At 44.6% G+C, this 20,548-nt stretch overlaps 1 protein-coding gene across 1 annotated transcript in view; it reads right to left on the reverse strand.

Annotated features, from left to right (window-relative positions):
* Positions 1 to 201: 201 nt before the first annotated feature.
* The window catches only part of MVB12A (multivesicular body subunit 12A), a 30,825-nt gene continuing 10,478 nt past the window's right edge, over positions 202 to 20,548 (reverse strand). The window contains exons 4-10 of the mRNA XM_088457778.1: positions 20,068 to 20,161; positions 13,257 to 13,386; positions 12,128 to 12,259; positions 11,886 to 11,986; positions 9,111 to 9,172; positions 7,502 to 7,561; positions 202 to 6,120 (exon numbers count right to left, since the gene is read on the reverse strand). Of these exons, the coding sequence (XP_088313904.1) occupies positions 6,076 to 6,120; positions 7,502 to 7,561; positions 9,111 to 9,172; positions 11,886 to 11,986; positions 12,128 to 12,259; positions 13,257 to 13,386; positions 20,068 to 20,161 (624 nt within the window). The 3' untranslated portion in view covers positions 202 to 6,075. The remainder of the gene's footprint in view (positions 6,121 to 7,501; positions 7,562 to 9,110; positions 9,173 to 11,885; positions 11,987 to 12,127; positions 12,260 to 13,256; positions 13,387 to 20,067; positions 20,162 to 20,548) is intronic.

The following is a 20,548-nucleotide window of genomic DNA, read 5'->3' on the forward strand; positions in this document are numbered from 1 at the left end:
TGCCAGTCCCTGTCTAAACCCCCTTTTGACAGAAAAGTAAATTACCAGGTCAAGCATTTCTACCTGATAATTTGCTGATCAACACAGGTATTTTTTCTGTCTGAAAGGGTCAACCTGGGTCAAAATTGCCGGGTCTCCGACAATGGTAAAAAGCAGGGTCGAAGTCCCGGGAATTTTGACCCGGGTTGACCCTTTCACACATAAAAGGACCCATGTTGATCAGCAAATTTCAGGGTAAAAGTGCTTTACCCGGTAATTTGCTTTTCTGTGAGAATAGGGTATTAGTAAATTGTTTATCTATCCTTTGAAACCTATGTTATAAATATAAAACAGACTGAGCACAGTTATATCCCCTTTTTTTCCCATTTAAACACTCCAATTTACATACAAGGAATCCACAATTCCCCTTGTTAAGGCAAGCTGCGACAGAGCCGTCTGATTCTAATTTAATTTGACTACACGGATTATACACATAGTTCTAAACTGTCACTACTACTAAGTGCACAGAACAGTGTATGTTTACATACAGCTTTCTCTGCTATTACTGCACATGGTCTACATTCTGTATGGCACATCCAATGCTTATTGCCATCCAGTTTCTCCAGTCTCCATTCCTATGGAGCAAAACTTTGCACAATCAATCAATGCCAATTTCTAGACTAATCCATGCGAGTCTGTTAAAAAAAGGCACAATTTTCCAAGAGTAGGAACATGGCATCGCATAGCATAAATAAATGGATTATCTATGATGCTGTATTTTTCCTGAATACTTTTGAGTGGTTCAATGGATGAATATGGCGAGGCGCTTTGCTCAGGAGGACACGTAAGCAGCAAAGCAAGAGTGAGGCACTTGGGTGACCGTAAAAACAGACATTGTATATAGCACACACTATTAGCATGTGACAAAATGGAGTAATATATAGTAGTGACGTCAGAAAATATCCTACATTTAGAGAATAGTTGTGTCACAACTTTTTTTGATACCTCAATAGAATGTATAACTGGCAAAACATGGCTGGTGAGATGAGTATAACCTCATACAGACCACTGTCTTGTCTGTATGAGGTTGTATTAGTGTAGGACAATATACCTCTGCGAGTGAGATTGCAGTACCCCTTCTGCACATATTCACGCAGAGCACTCATGTCATGAACTCGGCAGAACCAGTCTACGTGCATCTATCAGGAACCCGGCAGACCCAGTCTACGTGCATCTGTCAGGAACCTGGCAGACCCAGTCTACGTGCATCTGTCAGGAACCCGGCAGACCCAGTCTACGTGCATCTGTCAGGAACCCGGCAGACCCAGTCTACGTGCATGTATGTCAGGAACCCGGCAGACCCAGTCTATGTGTATCTTTGTCAGGAACCCGGCAGACCCAGTCTACGTGCATCTGTCAGGAACCCGGCAGACCCAGTCTACGTGCATCTGTCAGGAACCCGGCAGACCCAATCTACGTGCATGTATGTCAGGAACCCCTGGCAGACCCAGTCTATGTGTATCTATGTCAGGAACCCGGCAGTTCCAGTCTACGTGCATCTATATCAGGAACCCGGCAGACCCAGTCTACGTGCATCTGTCAGGAACCCGGCAGACCCAGTCTACACGAGTCCTGCTTGGAGCACTGCACATCTTGGAGCCAGGAGAGGTGGCCACCATACTGATAACAGACTCCATTGTACTATGCTTGTGCCCTAAACAAGTGATAAGATCAGATGATTTAATTTATGTATTGAATTTACGGACACCACTTTGGTCCTCATTAGTGAGATTTACATATTTCATTACAGATGGCATTGTGCAATACACTCATCAATATAGTAGGACCTTTGACTTTATATGGTTAAGTAATCCCTGGTCTGTCTTATTTAGGTCAGGATAATTGAGAGATTATTTCTGCTTGCATATGTCCATTTGATAAAATGCACTAACTCGCATTATCTGGAATATGCTATTGCTTCACTGACAAATTAACACGTGTGCTGCTTTTTGGGACTTTGAGATTGTTTTATGGTTATTGGAAAGTAATTAAAGAGATCAGACTGTGGGTCTGATTCTGTCAGGATCGTAATTGCAAAGCTGCACGCAGGCTATAGATATATGATGTATGCACGCAGGCTATAGATATATGATGTATGCACGCAGGCTATAGATATATGATGTATGCACACAGGCAGCTTTGCAATTGCGATCCTTGCAGATATGGCATCGTGTCTCCTGAGCATTACTTATCCAAGCTGCATTGTCCAACGCACCATCGGCCGGCTGCGGTGACCCATGGGGTCCCGTAGCAGTTTAGAGGAAGAGACCAGTAAATCTCCGTCATCCGATGGAGATCCTGGTTTCTTCCCTCCCACGCAACGGCGGCGACACGCCTCAGTTTCGGAAAACGGAGGGCATTGCCACCCCCTCCCTGCCCACAAACGGCAGCAGACTGTCAATCACTGACAGTTTGCTGCCAGTCTGCGAGCAAGTTAGCAAGACATAGCGTTCCCGCTAGGCTGTTTTAGCGGGGCGTGGCGCCCTGCCCTCTTCCTGGAAGGCAAAAAGTGCCCTGCCCTCTTTCTGGAAGGCAAAAATCGCCCTGCCCTCCAGAAGGAGGGCAAAAAGCGCCCTGCCCTAACAGCCTGCGGGAGCCGTCTTCACCCACAGGTCGCAGTGTCCCGCGGGTGAAGAAATGTGCGGTGACCTGGTCACCGCCGGAGAATAGACGCCGGGCGCATACGCCCGGCATCTATTCTCCCTGTCTGCAGGGCTTGGGGGCTGCCCGGCGTGTCCGTAAGTGCCGGGCACGCCCCCAAGAGTGACGAAGAGGGGACGAGTCTTATAGACACGCCCCCTTTTCGATGACCACGCCCCCTTCTCGGTCGCGCACGAACGTGCCCTCTCTAGCTCCGGCGCCCTGTCTCGTGCCGGAGCTACAGTGAACACTAAGGATCCATTCTGCACACTCGCAGAATGGGTCCTGCACAGATTCCCAAAGATCGGGAATCTGCGTTCAGCAGTGCACGCTAAATCAGGCCCTGTGTGACCGTTTTAACACAACAAACACGTGTGCCACTCCCAAGAAATCAGGACTTTAACATTTTCTGCTACTAACAGGATTCAATTCTATTCTTAAGATATTATATTTAGTCCCATGAGTAGATATTTGCAATATTGGGTTATATTAATGGTACTATTACAATAAATGTTTCTTTTATTTTATATGCTTGTTTGTCTGCATCCATATTATCTTTATATATATTTTCCCACTTTCCCTGTGCAACTACTTTGTGGAATGGGCTTCAAAACAGGCTGCCTTAAACTGAGACCTCACATGTTAGTGTACATGCTGATTGTAGTCCATGTTGTTATAAAATAGTTTTAAAAGTAAGCATTCACCTTACGCAGGGCCTGATTCAGTGATGGACGCGTTGACGATATTTAAACAGTGGAGCAATGTTTTGCTACTGAGCATGCGCAAACCCTTTTGTTCTATGCCGAACGCAATTGCATAGAGGTAATGCTAACACTTGAGAAGAAGTTTGCAACCACTGGGCGTATCAGGATGGAGACTGAAAGTGATTACAAAAAGGGGCCTTTTGATGGGAATGTCTGGGAACGCTGCTGTGTTCCAAATCACAAATATGCTAGAATAGACACTAGGCCAGGGATGGGGAACCTCAAGCCCGGGAGCCGTATAATGCCCGCGGAATCATTTGGTCTGGCCCTCTGAGCTTTTTTCTGCTAACCTCATCTGGCCAGCACGGTGCCTAGAATGGCACCCTGCAGCCAGAATCTATGCAGCAGTGCCGTCTGGAGCATCTTTAGGACGCTCCAAACGGTCAAACCGCTGCCCTTACAGTTCCCCGGAGCATCCTCAGGATGCTCCAGGCATTGCTGTAATCACAGACGATTGTAGCCACGCCCCTTGTGAAGTCACACGGATGGGCGTGACCTACAAATAATGTTATATATATCAAAATGGCCCTCGGCAGAAAAAAGGTTCCCCACCCCTGCACTAGGCTACCGCAAAAGTCAATAGTGCAACCAATGTTGGTGTGTTTACAATCTCCATCACAGACCACGAGCCTTAAACTGGAGGTCCCACCAATCGCACACTCCATCGCACTATTGAACACAAGGGGAAGGCTGAGATTAGCATTTCCATATTACCACAAACACTATTGAGAAAGCATCTGCGAGCATGGGAGCAGTACCAACCATCTCTGAATCACGCCCGCAGTGCCATGATTGTATTAAAGCAGGGAAAGCATTAAAAAGATATGTAAGCTCTCCGAGCTTGGAACTACCAAACAGAATTTAAGGGAAACTGTTGAAGACCAGACATGACCTCAGGGACAGAGAAAAATCTACAACAGAACCTGCTTGTAAACTGGTCAGATGTAGAACTCCCATATCACTGTAAAGGACCTTCAGAATGGTTGAACCGAAACTAAAATTGAAAGTAGTGATCCACACTACAGTATTGCTTACACACACAGGATCTGCATGGGTGACATGTCACAAGGAACGGCAGAAACTTTTTGAAGCAAAGTGGTACTGTAGGGTGATAAAAACAAAAATACAACTTTTTGGGCCACAACTCAATAAAAAAATATATATATTTAGAGAACAGCGGAAGCATTAGAAGAATATTACACTAAGACAAACATTAAGCACAGAGTTGGATCTACCTGGGGTTGAGTAAACAGACTGTGGTGGAAACAAAACCAAATTCACAGAGTAACCATGATGTACAGACAGGAACAGGTGAGTAATGGTTTGGAATAACCTTCACAACCAACAGACAAGAATAACAATGAAAATCGGTGAGAACTAACATGTAGCACATGCAAACAGAATGAATAAGATTTCTGAGCTACAAGAGTTCTGCAAGGACAAGAGGGAAAAAACAAAGCAAGAACAAAAAGACTCTTAGGGACAGATTAAATTAGCTGCGGGGCTTGCCACGGACTTGTAACTCCAGGCTTTACGACCGAAGCTATTCAATTAAATTACAAGCCCATTTTAACTCCAGGCTTTACGACCGGAGCTATTCAATCACAAGCCCATTTGCTTGCACAACTAACGCGCATTAACCCAAGAGCTATAGAGTTACTCTGTGTGGTAAGCCCCAGAGGGTGTACTTAACACAGATCTTTCCTGACAGCTCCTGAGGCTGCAAGGTAAAAACCGGTTAAGTGCACCCTCTGGTGCTTACCGCTCGGGGTAGCGGCAGTAACTGAATAGCTCAGGGCAGCCGCACGGTAAGCCCTACGGTTAATTGAATCTGGCCCTAAACAGTTATAAGCAGCATTAGGAGACTGTGGTTCCTGCCAAGGCAGGCGTTACTAATGATGTACTCACAGGTTTCCTACACTTGTGCTCACACCACATTAATTGCCTGTCTTTTCTAATGTTAAATATAGCAAATAAAGAGTAACCGAGCAGCACAAGGTGCACGTGTGTGTCATGATCAATGTTCTGCCCTGCAGAGGTTGCATTAACTTACACGCACATGGACTTACAGACATACATACAGTTGTGACAAAGGATGGTTAAGCCACCTGTATATACAATGTAAAAAAGTTAATCTAAAATACACTGTGGCCAGCGTTCCAGACAGAAACTACTGTAGCGGTTTGTACTGCTGAGGATCTGTAGACAACACGGGGCTCTTCTGAGTTGGGAGCAAAGCAAAAAAAGAGCAAGTAACTGTGCCCTTGGGTGACACCATTCTGCACTGCAGGTGGGACAGATGTGAAGTGTGCAGAGAGATTTACATGTGGGAGGGGTGTGTCCAACTCCAAACTCGCATCTAAATTGCAGTGTAAAAATAAAGAGGTCCAGCATCTGTGGGCTACATGCAAAAGCAGCCAGTATTTACATGCAAAATAATAAATGCATTTGCACCCCTTGCATTGCAATTTGGTTCATTCCAGGTGCAAAGTTACTATCAGCTCAGAATCAGCTCCTGTGTATGAGTGTGTGTGTGTACATATCATTTTTGTTTTCTTTTACAATTCAAGTCACCACTATTTGGTCAGTTAATGATTACAGACGAGTCCACTGAAGACTAGCTGCATCACAGTCATCTAGCGCAGGCCGTGCGCTCCACCACAAATCCGTAGTTGTACTGAAAGGAAAAAAAAAAGAAGAAGAGGTTTTTATAAGTCATTAAAATGCTGCGTATAACGATCTAAACGCTTGTGCTGGCCTCATAATGACCAATCCTGCGGCTGAGCCGAAGCTCCAGGAGGTGGGGTCACTTTCTAATTGGTCAGGAGTTGTGGGTATCCAAATGGGACCGATTCAGACATTCAGGGGTAACATCAGCAGTAGAAGCATTGCACATGGGCATAATTAGTGTAGAAACAGATAATCACTTACATAATGGGCAGATAACTTGTCAAATAGATTCTCAAGCACGAGGATTGTTTTAGGGTCTCACAAAAAGCAATTTGCTGATACTGCTACAGATCCTGCTGTGGGACTAGTACTAAAGCACAAAACTAAGCTGTGCAATGCCATTCTACAATATACTAATACAATAAATATGTGTGATCTATTAAGAATAAAAAAATAAGTCGTTGCCAATGTAATATGAAGTGCTTATGAAAAAGTGCTGCTAATCACCGAAATTGGACACAGCCTGGTCGAGTGACCCGACAATCCAGCCCAGGTATTTAGCAGGGTTTAACACAGGAATGACCCGTGTAACCCTGCAGTGTAGATGGGTAACCAGGGTCATCCAACCCAAGTCCCGTTTACAGGAAGGTGATTTCCGGATTTTCCAGCATTTGGAGATGATGAAATCTCCAAGCGTCGGCAGACCAGATTCATTACACCTGTGTGCAGTGTGAACGGTGCCAACCTGTGACAAATCACCTCGTTCCTCACTAAGGAGGGGATTTATCAAACCTTCTAAAGAGGACAAGCGGGGAAGACTTTTGTCTTCAAATGCGTCTTATTAGCGCAGCGATGCGAGTTGGACGCACAAGCAGCTTATGTTGATTCAAATGATGTGCGGCATCAGGGCCGTTAAGAGCCGAGCCGGGCCTAGGGATAGGGGGCGTGGCCTAACCCAGAGAGGCGTGGTCATGGCCCCTTAGGAAAAAAAAATAACATCTGCAGCGCCGAGCGTTGGGGAAGCGCTTCTGAGCCCCTCAACCCGGCGCAAATCTAGGGGGGAGGGGCCTGATCAGAGTGATCGCTCCACCCCACAGGCAGATGAGACAGCTCTTGCTCCTGAGCAGTCTCTCACAGCAGCCCAGCACACAGCAGGCAGGGGGGCTAGATGTCTGAGACAACATCTGTACCTATCATTTCAGAACAAGTACTTGATAAATGCTACCTCAAACCCGATTGGTTGCTATAAGCAAATTCTGCACTAGTCCACGTCTCCACACTTTTCACTGCTTGTACATCAAGTCTATAGTTTTTATAATGTCATCACCTGAACTTAAGAGTTTAAATGTGATTTATACAATGCAACTCCTATAAATGACTGGACTAACCTCGTTTTCTATGTCAGCCAAGGTTTTGATTCGAAGATCCCTGACGTTAGTAGAGATTACCTAGAGGGAAGATAATATTTTTTTTTAGTGTGTAGTAAATGGCGCTAATGTTACTGTATCTCTCCTCAACTCCTGCGATGTCCCTACTTTTGAAATGGCCAGGAATAGTTCAAACTGTAATCAATCAGATCTCTGGAAAGTTCACAGTAGTACAGAGTGTTTCAGGAGGTGACTGTGCTGCTTTTGTGCGAGGCAACGACTGGACTACTTGTATGACTGACTGAGGACAGGACTGCATGTGACAGGAGTACGGTCAGTATGAGAGGAGGGCAATAGAGGCAAAACAGGAATATAACAACATATAGAGAAATAGGGTACGAATGGCAAGCCTGCATGTACGTCCATTTACGTCCTGTGTGTGGCAAGGACCTCAGCTAACAGCCACACAGCCTTCACTGATGCTTGTCCATGGGGAGGGTGTGTGGCTGTTAGCTGAGGTCCTTGCCACACACAAGACGTACATGTAGGCTTGCCATTCATACCAGCTGATATCTGCCATCCACGGCTGCTCTGCTACTTACGCGGTAGAAGTGCTGTAAGATCGGGCACAGTGAGACCCGGCCCAGAACCATCAGTGCTGCCCACTATTTACTCACTACAAGTGTTATATGAGCAGCCGTGTATGCATGGATTATACCTTTTATCTGAATACAGTCCAGCATCAGAGTTGTCCACTGGGGAATATTTCAGTGGAGAATCATACTAACTAATCTCATGAATTGCTGTGATTTTATATACTCTACAAGTATAAATATAGGAAACAGTATACACTATTACTATAAATAACAGAGAACTGCAGGTGTAAATATAGCAAACCACAGAAAAATAATATTATATGATCCAATTCGGACACTTCCAATAAGAGTAAAGCAGCTGTAAAGGGAGGGTGTCAGACTCCACGCCTAAGCTTATAGTGTACACAAGTAACGGACAAAACAGCGCTAAATCCAACTATAAATATTATTTAATAATATTAAATATAGTGCGGCTTGATAATAAAATTAATGCATCAATTTAACAACCTGTTAAAACATAAAACACATAGTTCATATATTGATTAAAATAAATTTGTGATAATTCATTACCATATAGATATAAGAAACTGAACGTAAGTAATGAAGGGCAGTGTCAGATAGAACCCCTACGGTGGGAAATAGTAATGCCCTTGATCCAGCCATAGAGGGGTGAGTTAAGGTAGTCAGTAATAAAACCAATATATTTTACTCAGTTTGCTGTTTATATTGTATTATCAGTAGTGGAAAAACTGTGCTTTATAATTATTGACTATCTGCAGTTTATAAATGAGTGTAGAATCTATGTATTGCAATTGTATTGCACACCTCACCTGCATAGTGAGGAAGCCATTTTGTAGGCTGAGCCAATATCCATGACATTACAGCCTCGATGCCTCAAAAAATGGCTGTCTCTACATGTATGTGACAGATACTATGCCGCGTTGTAGCTCCCAACAAGCAGTAAAACTGCTGTTCCCCTCAATCAGTGTAAGTGCACAGTGTGTCCTATCAAGGCATAGTCTCAGGATACTCACATCGGTTTCTGCAACCTTGCTGTCAAACATTGGGTGGATGGTGAAAGGGATTCCATCAATAGCTGAAAGGCAAAGTATAATTATTTATTCTAAACCTTGGAATTTTGGGTACAAAAATAAAACAAACACCATAACCACATACAATATCTGCTTGAAAATGTAATTAATTTAAATCCGAGCCATGCAGCTTCAGGTTTTCCATCGATAACTACACCAAATGACAACTTTAGGTGGAAACACAAAAAACATTCTGACATGGAGCTACTCTGTCAGGTAAACTTCCATTCACAGTCTTTCTTTTCCTCCTGCATAAAGTTAATTCCCCGTTATTTGGAATAGTAGATATCTGAGGAAATCGTGCAACATCCTTAGGAAACCATTTACAGTGTCAGAGGAGGACTCCCTCATATACTTCTGTTATAAAATATTACTAATCTCATACTTCCCATCAGTAACAAATTCCAGGCTGGATATTTAATGTAATTCCTTAAACCTGCAGGACCTGACCTGCTTATGGGGAATACATAAGAAACACAACCCCCCACCCCCCACCCCACACAGACTCTAAACTACTCCCAATGCTAAATTTCTTTATTAAAATCTGGAATCTATTCTCCTTGAGTCCACGTCTACTCTTCCCCCTCACACTCCAGAACAACCCAGATTTCCCACCCAAGGACAAAGAATCTCCCTTTCAGACCTTCAGCAAAAGTCCACCTCCCACATCCTCATCCATTTCATTCTTTTCATATCAGGAACTTCATGAATTCACTGCTTCCAACTCAAATTCTAAGCACCCTTACCACTTTTGAACATTTATGTAGACAATAGGCTATATCAAAAGTTATGATATCCCAAATAAATGGAATTCTCCGTGCTGCTGACCTACGTATGCAAAACTATCATGAAGCAGCATGGAAGATGTACTTTGGTCCTCCGTCTGAAGAGCGGCTTGGTACAGATGTGACCTCACTCGTCCTTGCTGCAGTCACACCAAACAGCCCCTCTCCCACCTGGTCCCGTGAGACCCTGCTAGCGCTGGGTATCTTTTTTGCGCTGTTTGCTGAAAATGCGTCTAAGTCGCAATGTGATGCAACCAGGACGCATCGGAAGACTGTGCTGATTAATGTGATATGTGACACGTGTATATCTGTGTGCCACTGAGTATCTCAATCAGCATGCAAAGTGCTACCATGCAACGGGCCGCAGCTTTTTTCCACGCCAAGTGCCATTTACAGACTCAAGGATCTATGTACTAAGCCTTGGAGAGAGATAAAGTGCATGGAGATAAAGTACCAACTAATCCGCTCCTAATGGACACATTACAGGCTGTGTTTGAATAATGACAGTTAGGAGCTGATTGGTTAGTACTTTATCTTTCTCCAAAGCTTAGTACATAGACCCCTCAGTTGCAAACAGATATACAAGTGTCACATATCAAATTAATTAGTGCAGTCTCCTGATGCGTCCAAATCGCATCTTTCAGCAATAAAAGATGCCTCGACGCTGGCAGAGTTGCACGGGATATGGCGGCTCACTCACGCCAGGCACATCGCGCTGCATGGCGTATTGAGACTAGATGAGCAAGGACATGACTGTAGGACAGGAGATTAGGATAAACTAAAATATCTATCTCCACCAGACAAAAAGACACATTTTATAGGCTGTATTATAGATGGCATTATACCCATTTGATTCTCACTCAAATATTCCCTACCGCCTTCTCTAACTGCTGTAGAAGCTGCGGCCTCAGATCACATATGGTGGACATGGCCAGTGATTGTTCCCTACTGGACCGAGGTGTTTTTTTCATTGCAGGTGTTTGCGACATGTGGATTTTTCACGTTTTTTAAAACTTCACTTTAGCAACTTTTAAATATGCTCACCCCCATTTTCAAGTACCTAAAACTTGCTGGGACTACTTATTTTCTACAAAAAAAAATTCTAAATACTATTCTTCACCACCTTCCCAAATCCCCCAAATAGCAGCTATCGAGCCCGTTTAAAGACCCCAAAAACCTTCAGCAGGGCTAATCGGGGGTATCCAGAGTGATCCCCCATGTCAGAGCATCTTTTTGGGGGTGTTAGGGTGATTTCCCCAAAAATCAGCAAAGTTTTCGCTGATTTCACTTTCGCCGGGTGCCGTTTTCGACGATTTCATATTGAATACGGGTGGAAGCGGGGGCGCACGCGATACTTTTTCGCCGGCAAAAGCTCCGATGTGCGGCAAAAACTTCGACACGCATAGACGGCGAAGCTTACGTTTCATATTGAATACCCCTCTCAGTCTTCTGAATAACTATTTGAGTCCCCCCTAAAATCTAAGCAAACTCTCCCAAAAAATCACCTAACGACAATGAGCCTTGCAGCAAAACATTAGAAGCCCCGCCATCGCTCTCTGATACTGAGCTCCATGGCTGACTCTAGGCTTACTCTTAAGACAGGATCCACTCCCTCTCATTTAACCCCTAGTATCCAATAAGACGCATGCAGAAACTGAACTACTATCTCCACTAAAGGCCACATATTGATCCACCATCATTAGTGAACCTTCAATTGGCAATCCAATGAGAAATACTATCACCCCTTTGCACTCACCCCCTTACTCTGGCACCTTTATCCCCTCCTACACTTTCTGTGATCTATCACATGATATAAAAATGGCTTACGTGTGACACTTAAACTCATACGGTTGTCTTTTTAGTCATGTTTGTAAACAACCAAAATAGAAAATGATTATACGTTTACAAAAGAGAAAAAATGCAAAAATCTTACCAGAGACACCGTAAATGTTGGCCTCATATATGGGGTTAGCAGAGTGGGGAGATTTTCCACCTAGTTTAGGAGAAACTACAGGCGCCGGAGCCAGGTTTGTGCTGTTGAACAGAGAATAGGTTACAGGTCTCTTTCCGATATAGTAATTTACAGAGAGGCATGGAGGAGGCTGGAAAGAGCACGGAGAATGCAATGTGACGATCCTTCTAAGATATGTTCATTATGTCTGGAGAGACACTTACCTTGGCTGGGCTGGGCTGCCGTTATCTAGGGATAGCCCTTTGACGCCTGCTGCTAGGTTTCGAGGTTTAGGTGTAGGTTTTGGGGCAGAAACAGGAATCTTCTTGCACCACAAGGCCAGGCCACTCATATCACTAGGGTTATAAGAGATACACACAGGGATAGAATCATTGCAATAGGTAAACATACAGGATACGGATCACTGCAAGTTCTGTTGTGTTCTGGAGAAGCCCAGCACCAATCCTCTGCATGACCAGTACACATTTACAGTGTAAGTTCAAGCAAACCAAGAGTATCTGTCTCATTTCCAGATGTATTTTACATTCACTGACTGTTACAAGGTCCGTCAGCCCTCATACTGAGTGAGAACAGACCCCTGGTGTAGTTCATTATATGATGTGCCCGTATTATATTATGTTTATTATATTCAATGGTTTATTCACTTACATCACACTGTAAACAAAAAGGTCGCAATACTGTCTTATGTTACAAGGCTTCACACCGTGTTTATTATTTAAATGTATTTATTAAGGTTCCTGAAGGGAGAAAAATGAGACCAGCTTTCAAAGCCTTCGGACGCATTCAGAAATGTACAAAATGTAACATAAGTAGATGACATTTCTGAAACAATGTAAAGAAACATTTCTGAAACAATGTAAAGAACACAGCAGAAACACTGGAGTGTTACAGAATACATTACTATTATTGTATCCGTCCAGTGGGGTCCACCCAGGTCTACATAAGAAATAGGAATAACTACTGTACTTTCGGGCACAGTTAGGGGCTTGAGTTATCCGGCTCCCCTCTGCTAGTTATGACCTGCGCTTGTTCTGCTAATAGCCTCCATTACCAGTGACTACTTGCACCAGTCCATACTTAGTGGGAGAGATATATCAGATGCTATGTCCGCTTACGTCCTACTCTGCAGTCCCGTAGCTGTTCCGGTGAATGACAAGCATATGGTTCTGCTTATCCTGTAATTGCGCACGCCCAGTTCCGGAGCATGTGCAGTGTAAAACCAGGCGGCATATGCTCGGTCAGCAAGCTTACGTCCAGCCCTGCATCAGATCTATAGTGCATATGGGGAGCATGCAAAGACAAACAGCATATAAACAAAGAATGTCTCTCTACCCGATACGTGTATACGGTGGGCCAAGATGCTTGTTTTTCACGGTTAGCTTGATTTCCGAGACAGCAGAACCCGCAGTGTGTATAGGGCCCACGTTAACACACAGTCGTTTCTTCTTAGGAACTGTAACCTCTGGGGAGACAGATGCAGCTTATTCAGATACTGACTGCGGCAAAATTAAAAGTCAACCTAGAACGTTATGGAAAGGCGGCATTTCCCTAGATTCTGTCTATCAGATCTGGATCGGATCTTTATCTTATGAAACATTTTGAGAGTATTTTTGAACAACAAGCATTACCCAATATAAGCTATTTAATATTAAAATAACTATTTGTTGTTTGTGTTAATAATAATAATTAGCTATTGTTCACATAATAAAGTTTCTGAACCTTGTCAGAGGTGTAGATACATGCGGTTACGGCATCCATTTAGTCAGTCAACATTCAGAATGCCTACACCGGAATGTTGATAGGTTCTGAATGTAGACAGTCAGAATGTGAACATAGAGGTTAGGTCTACAACCAATATGTCGGTGTACAAATCGGTTGACATGTCGACACCAGAATGTCAATTTTGTGTTGATTTTTAAGGTTAGGGTTAGTCTAAAATAAGTAAAAAACCATATGTCGACTTGCTAAGTGTCGACATTCTGGTTGTATCGACATTTTAACCATGTCAACTTAATTGTACAGTATGTCGAGATATTGATTGTCAATCTAACATCCATACCGACATTTCGGCGTCGGCATTCTGGATGTCGACTAGTCATGCCACACACATTTCTCACAGATAGAGAAATCAAAACCTTGTGCTATGCCTTACGCTGGGTACACACTGAACATATCGGGCACATCGTCTATTGTATACCCGTTATGTCGCTGATGATGCGCGCTCCTGCGCGTCAACAGGTCCGACGGGCAATAGCAGGGGCCATGCTGCCGAATGCAGCATAGCCCCAGCCGTTGTTCCGTGGCTGAAGGCATCGGCAAGTGTGTATGCTCCCCCGCCAGGTCCCGATGCTAACGCGGTCGGGCACATTAGACACACTAGACTGGCCTTTAGCGTTAAAGTGTATTCATTTAATTTTATCAAACCATATATAAAACGTGCGTCATTCAGACTGCAAACCCTAGTTTGGTGAGAAGAGTGCTTATGCGCTGGCGCCAAAAGTGCGCATGTGCTGCGATGCCACGGCGACGCATACATTTGCTTATTTCACCCCAGTAAAATTAAATTGCTACATCCACCAAAGAATGTCAGCACAACATTACACCACATCAATCTCCTAAAGAACAATCCAGCCCTCAGTACACCAAATCATGATGTATATGGGAGTAGTGCTATGTGCATATGTGAGGTAAGGAGGGTGGGGTGCTTGGTGTATGAGGTAGGGAGGGAGGTGTGCTGGGTGTGTATGAGGTAAGTAGGGTGGGATGCTTGGTGTATGAGGTAAGGAGGGAGGTGTGCTGGGTGTGTATGAGGTAAGGAGGGTGGGGTGCTTGGTGTATGAGGTAGGGAGGGAGGTGTGCTAGGTGTGTATGAGGTAAGGAGGGTGGTGTGCTAGGTGTGTATGAGGTAAGGAGGGTGGGGTGCTTGGTGTATGAGGTAGGGAGGGAGGTGTGCTAGGTGTGTATGAGGTAAGGAGGGTGGTGTGCTAGGTGTGTATGAGGTAAGAAGGGTGGGGTGCTTGGTGTATGAGGTAGGGAGGGAGGTGTTCTAGGTGTGTATGAGGTAAGGAGGGAGGTGTGCTAGGTGTGTATGAGGTAAGGAGGGTGGGGTGCTTGGTGTATGAGGTAGGGAGGGAGGTGTGCTAGGTGTGTATGAGGTAAGGAGGGTGGGGTGCTTGGTGTATGAGGTAGGGAAGGAGGTGTGCTAGGTGTGTATGAGGTAAGGAGGGTGGGGTGCTTGGTGTATGAGGTAGGGAGGGAGGTGTGCTAGGTGTGTATGAGGTAAGGAGGGTGGTGTGCTAGGTGTGTATGAGGTAAGGAGGGTGGGGTGCTTGGTGTATGAGGTAGGGAGGGAGGTGTGCTAGGTGTGTATGAGGTAAGGAGGGTGGGGTGCTAGGTGTGTATGAGGTAAGGAGGGTGGGGTGCTTGGTGTATGAGGTAGGGAGGGAGGTGTGCTAGGTGTGTATGAGGTAAGGAGGGTGGGGTGCTTGGTGTATGAGGTAGGGAGGGAGGTGTGCTAGGTGTGTATTTAATGCATAGTTAACCTAGTGGTACCATGTATGCTAGAGGAAGGGAGAGAGGGGTGCTATTAGCGGGATGCAGTCAGGAAGCCGATGGTCGAAATGCAGACCGCAGGCTTCCCGACTGTGCAATGCTTACAGGGGACTAATGATAGGCATCAAATTCCCGAGAGGGTTAGGTTAGGGGTTCCTGGTGGGGACTTAGGATTAGGCTACGGGAAGGGAGGGTTGGGGTTAGGCACCCCTGTGGGGAGGTTAGGGTTAGGCACCCACCCGGAAGGGTTAGGTTTTAGGTTTAGGCTGTGGGGAAGGGGGGGTAGGTTTAGGCACTTACAGGGGGGCGGTTAGGGTTAGGTACTTGGGGGGGAGCTCAGGGTTAGGCACCCCTAATGGAGGGTTAGGAGGGGAAGAGGGTTAGTAATAAGTTTTTTTCACTACTTTTCGGTATCTTCTGTTGCCGGTCTTCCGGTGTTGGGATTTGAACCACCGGCCATGCCGATCCCCTATTAGCATGTGTGAGGAAAAGAGGGAGTGGTGTGTGTGGTCCTATCTGTATGTATGGGGTAGGGCTATTTGTATGTGTGATGTTTGGGTATAGTAGTGTTACCATGTACGTGTGAGGAAAAGAGGCAGTGGTGCTGTGTGTATGTGTGAGGTTGAGGAAATATGGTGTTATGTATATGTGTGAGGGAGGGAAGAAGTTGTAACATGTATGTGTGAGATTTGGATACAGTAGTGTTACCATGCACATTTGAGTAAGGGAGACCGCAGTGAAATCTGTATGTGTACCCGATTCAGAGACGGACGCAAAGGCAATTAAGAACACAATCGAGCGATTGTTTGTCATCGCGCATACGTATAAGCCGCACTACGATCACTGATGTACAGAGGATCCAGCTCAGAGGGAGTGACAGGTTGGAGATGGGGGTGGTCTGAGAAAAGCAGACATGTCTGTCCATTTAAACGCCATTACATGGGTGTGAATAAATAAGCTACTGCGAGTGCATACGCAGCGCTGCGTGCCTGAAGAGCTCCCAAGATGGGTGCCGATGTTAACGATATTTACGCAGGTATGAGTCATCGCACGCAGGCAAGAAGGCAGCAGTGGGCGTTTTTATACTCAGGTGAACTTTGCAGACATTAGCATATTGTCGCTGCTGCTATGCGTGCGAAATTGCAGCTGCGAACGCATCAGCGTCCGTCTCTGAATCAGGCCCTGTGTGCGGTAAAGAGTAAGAGGTGTCATGTGTATATGTAGGTAAGGGAGAGATTGGTGACATGACTATGTGTGAGGCTTGGGTATAGTCGAAAGAAATGTGGGGTGCTGAGTGCCTATGTGTGAGGCTTGGGTATAGTAGTATAGTAGTATTATCATGTAAAGAAGTGTGGGGTGCAGAGTGCCTATGTGTGAGGCTTGGGTATAGTAGTATCATGTAAAGAAGTGTGGGGTGCAGAGTGCCTATGTGTGAGTCATGGGTATAGCAGTATTATCATACAAAGAAGTGAGGGGTGCTGAGTGTCTATGTGTGAGGCTTGGGAATAGTAATATTATCATATAAAGAAGTGTGGAGTTCTGATTGCCTATGTGTGAGGCTTGGGTATAGTCGAAAGAAGTGTGGGATGCTGAGTGCCTATGTGTGAGGCTTGGGTATAGTAGTATTATCATATAAAGAAGTGTGGGGTGCAGAGTGCCTATGTGTGAGGCTTGGGTATAGTAGTATCATATAAAGAAGTGTGGGTTCCTGAGTGCCTATGTGTGAGGCCTGGGTATAGTAGTATTATCATATAAAGAAGTGTGGGGTTCTGAGTGCCTATGTGTGAGGCTTGGGTATAGTAGTATTATCATGTAAAGAAGTGTGGGGTTCTGAGTGCCTATGTGTGAGGCTTGGGTATAGTAGTATTATCATGTAAAGAAGTGTGGGGTGCAAAGTGCCTATGTGTGAGGCTTGGGTATAGTAGTATTATCATGTAAAGAAGTGTGGGGTGCTGAGTGTCTATGTGGGAGGCTTGGGTATAGTAGTATTATCATGTAAAGAAGTGTGGGGTGCTGAGTGCCTATGTGTGAGGCTTAGGTATAGTAGTATTATCATATAAAGAAGTGTGGAGTGCTGAGTGTCTATGTGTGAGGCTTGGGAATAGTAGTATTATCATGTAAAGAAGTGTGGGGTGCTGAGTGTCTATGTGTGAGGCTTGTATATAGTAGTATTATCATGTAAAGAAGTGTGGGGTGCAAAGTGCCTATGTGTGAGGCTTGGGTATAGTAGTATTATCATGTAAAGTAGTGTGGGGTGCTGAGTGCCTATGTGTGAGGCTTGTGTATAGTAGTATTATCATGTAAAGTAGTGTGGGGTGCTGAGTGCCTGTGTGTGAGGCTTGGGTATAGTAGTATTATCATATAAAGAAGTGTGGGGTGCAAAGTGCCTATGTGTGAGGCTTGGGTATAGTAGTATTATCATGTAAAGAAGTGTGGGGTGCTGAGTGTCTATGGGTGAGGCTTGGGTATAGTAGTATTATCATATAAAGAAGTGTGGGGTACAGAGTGCCTATGTGTGAGGCTTGGGAATAGTAGTATTATCATATAAAGAAGTGTGGGGTCCTGAGTGTCTATGTGTGAGGCTTGGGTATAGTAGTATTATCATATAAAGAAGTGTGGGGTGCTGATTGTCTATGTGTGAGGCTTAGGTATAGTAGTATTATCATATAAAGAAGTGTGGGGTCCTGAGTGTCTATGTGTGAGGCTTGGGTATAGTAGTATTATCATATAAAGAAGTGTGGGGTGCTGATTGTCTATGTGTGAGGCTTAGGTATAGTAGTATTATCACATAAAGAAGTGTGGGGTGCTGAGTGTCTATGTGTTAGACTTGGGTATAGCAGTATTATCACATAAAGAAGTGTGGGGTGCTGAGTGCCTATGTGTGAGGCTTGGGTATAGCAGTATTATCACATAAAGAAGTGTGGGGTGCTGAGTGCCTATGTGTGAGGCTTGGGTATAGTAGTATTATCATATAAAGAAGTGTGGGCTGCTGAGTGTCTATGTGTGAGGCTTGGGTATAGTAGTATCATATAAAGAAGTGTGGAGTGCTGAGTGCCTATGTGTGAGGCTTGGGTATAGTAGTATTATCATATAAAGAAGTGTGGAGTGCTGAGTGCCTATGTGTGAGGCTTGGGTATAGCAGTATTATCACATAAAGAAGTGTGGGGTGCTGAGTGCCTATGTGTGAGGCTTGGGTATAGTAGTATCATATAAAGAAGTGTGGGGTGCTGAGTGCCTATGTGTGAGGCTTGGGTATAGTAGTATCATATAAAGAAGTGTGGGGTGCAGAGTGCCTATGTGTGAGGCTTGGGTATAGTAGTATTATCATGTAAAGAAGTGTGGGGTGCTGAGTGTCTATGTGTGAGGCTTGGGTATAGTAGTATTATCATGTAAGAAGTGTGGGGTGCTGAGTGCCTATGTGTGAGGCTTGGGTATAGTAGTATTATCATGTAAAGAAGTGTGGCGTGCAAAGTGCCTATGTGTAAGGCTTAGGTATAGTAGTATCATATAAAGAAGTGTGGGGTGCTGAGTGCCTATGTGTGAGGCTTGTATATAGTAGTATTATCATGTAAAAAAGTGTGGGGTGCTGAATGTATATTTGGGTGGAGAAGTCTGTAAACGTGACAGATATGGAGTAATATCGGCATTGCTGTGTATGACGATAATTAAGAAGAGGTAACATGGTGAGAATTGTGATATACTGAACATACAAACACAGGGACACTCCAGTATGAAAGGATAATGTACAGATGTGTCCTCATAAGCCGCCAGGTCCCATGCAACTCTGCGAGGGACTTTTTCACTCGAAAATGCGTCTTAGTCGCAGTGCTGGGACGCACCAGGAGACTGCACTGATTCATTTGATGTGCGACACTTGTATATCTGTGTGAGACTGAGTCTGCATATGAAGCACAACGGGACATGGCGTGGGAAAAAATCTGCGGCCGCTGCATAGTGGCACCTTGTGTACAGATTCAGTCTCAGTCGCACACAGATATACAAATGTCACACATCAAATTAATCAGCACGGTCTCCTGGTACGTCCTAGTTGCATCGCATTGAGACAGACGCATTTTCGTAAGAGAAAGATGCAAAAAAGACGCTGGGCACAAGCAGAGTCGCACGGGACCTAGTGCGCCGAGAGGGTCTGCTTGGCGTGACTGCAGTAATAGTGTAAAATGACCCATCAGTACATGCACCTTGGCACACTGGCATACACATACACACAATACCAAAAGTCATACTGTATATGAACTCAATAAACAGCATTACACAAAATGGCTGCCACACAGAAAGTAACATTTCACGTAAGGAAATGACCAAGTGACATTTGTTACTTTTTTCATATATAAAACAATTTGAATTAGTCTTCCAGTGGTTTTGGAAGTTAAATATTGATCAGTATTTCAGCATAATGGAAGGATTCCAAGCAATGCTCAGCCTCTGACACACATCTTATTCATAGCACTAGGTCATAAAAACATGCGTTTGTGATCACATGAACCAAGGAAGACATACAGGTTATATTAGTCAGTGAATGATTGAGTCCTAGATTGCAGAATTAAAAAAATAAATGAACCGTTTTACTTACTTGCATCTATATATTCCCCAATAAAGGCAAATCCTACAGGTAAGGCGCTCTTTTCACTCAGCATCATAACCTCAGTAATCACGTGTTCTGTACTCTGTAAATAAAAGGATATCTATGAAGAACCTTAGGGGTAAATTTACTAAGATGGGAGTTCTATTTAAGAAGTGATGTTGCCCATGAGTAAGTACAGCCACACACCGCACACGGCATGAGTAAGTGCAGCCACACACAGCACACGGCATGAGTAAGTGCAACCACACACCGCACACGGCATGAGTAAGTGCAGCCACACACCGCACACGGCATGAGTAAGTGCAGCCACACACCGCACATGGCATGAGTAAGTGCAGCCGGACACCGCACACGGCATGAGTAAGTGCAGCCACACACTGCATAAGTGAAGCTTCACACCGCGCATGGCAGGAGTAAGTGCAGCCACACACCGCACACGGCATGACTAAGTGCAACCACACACCGCACA

The sequence above is a fragment of the Taudactylus pleione genome, unplaced genomic scaffold, assembly GCF_031769625.1.
Source record: "Taudactylus pleione unplaced genomic scaffold, aTauple2 ptg000783l, whole genome shotgun sequence".
NCBI classification, from domain to species: domain Eukaryota; kingdom Metazoa; phylum Chordata; class Amphibia; order Anura; family Myobatrachidae; genus Taudactylus; species Taudactylus pleione.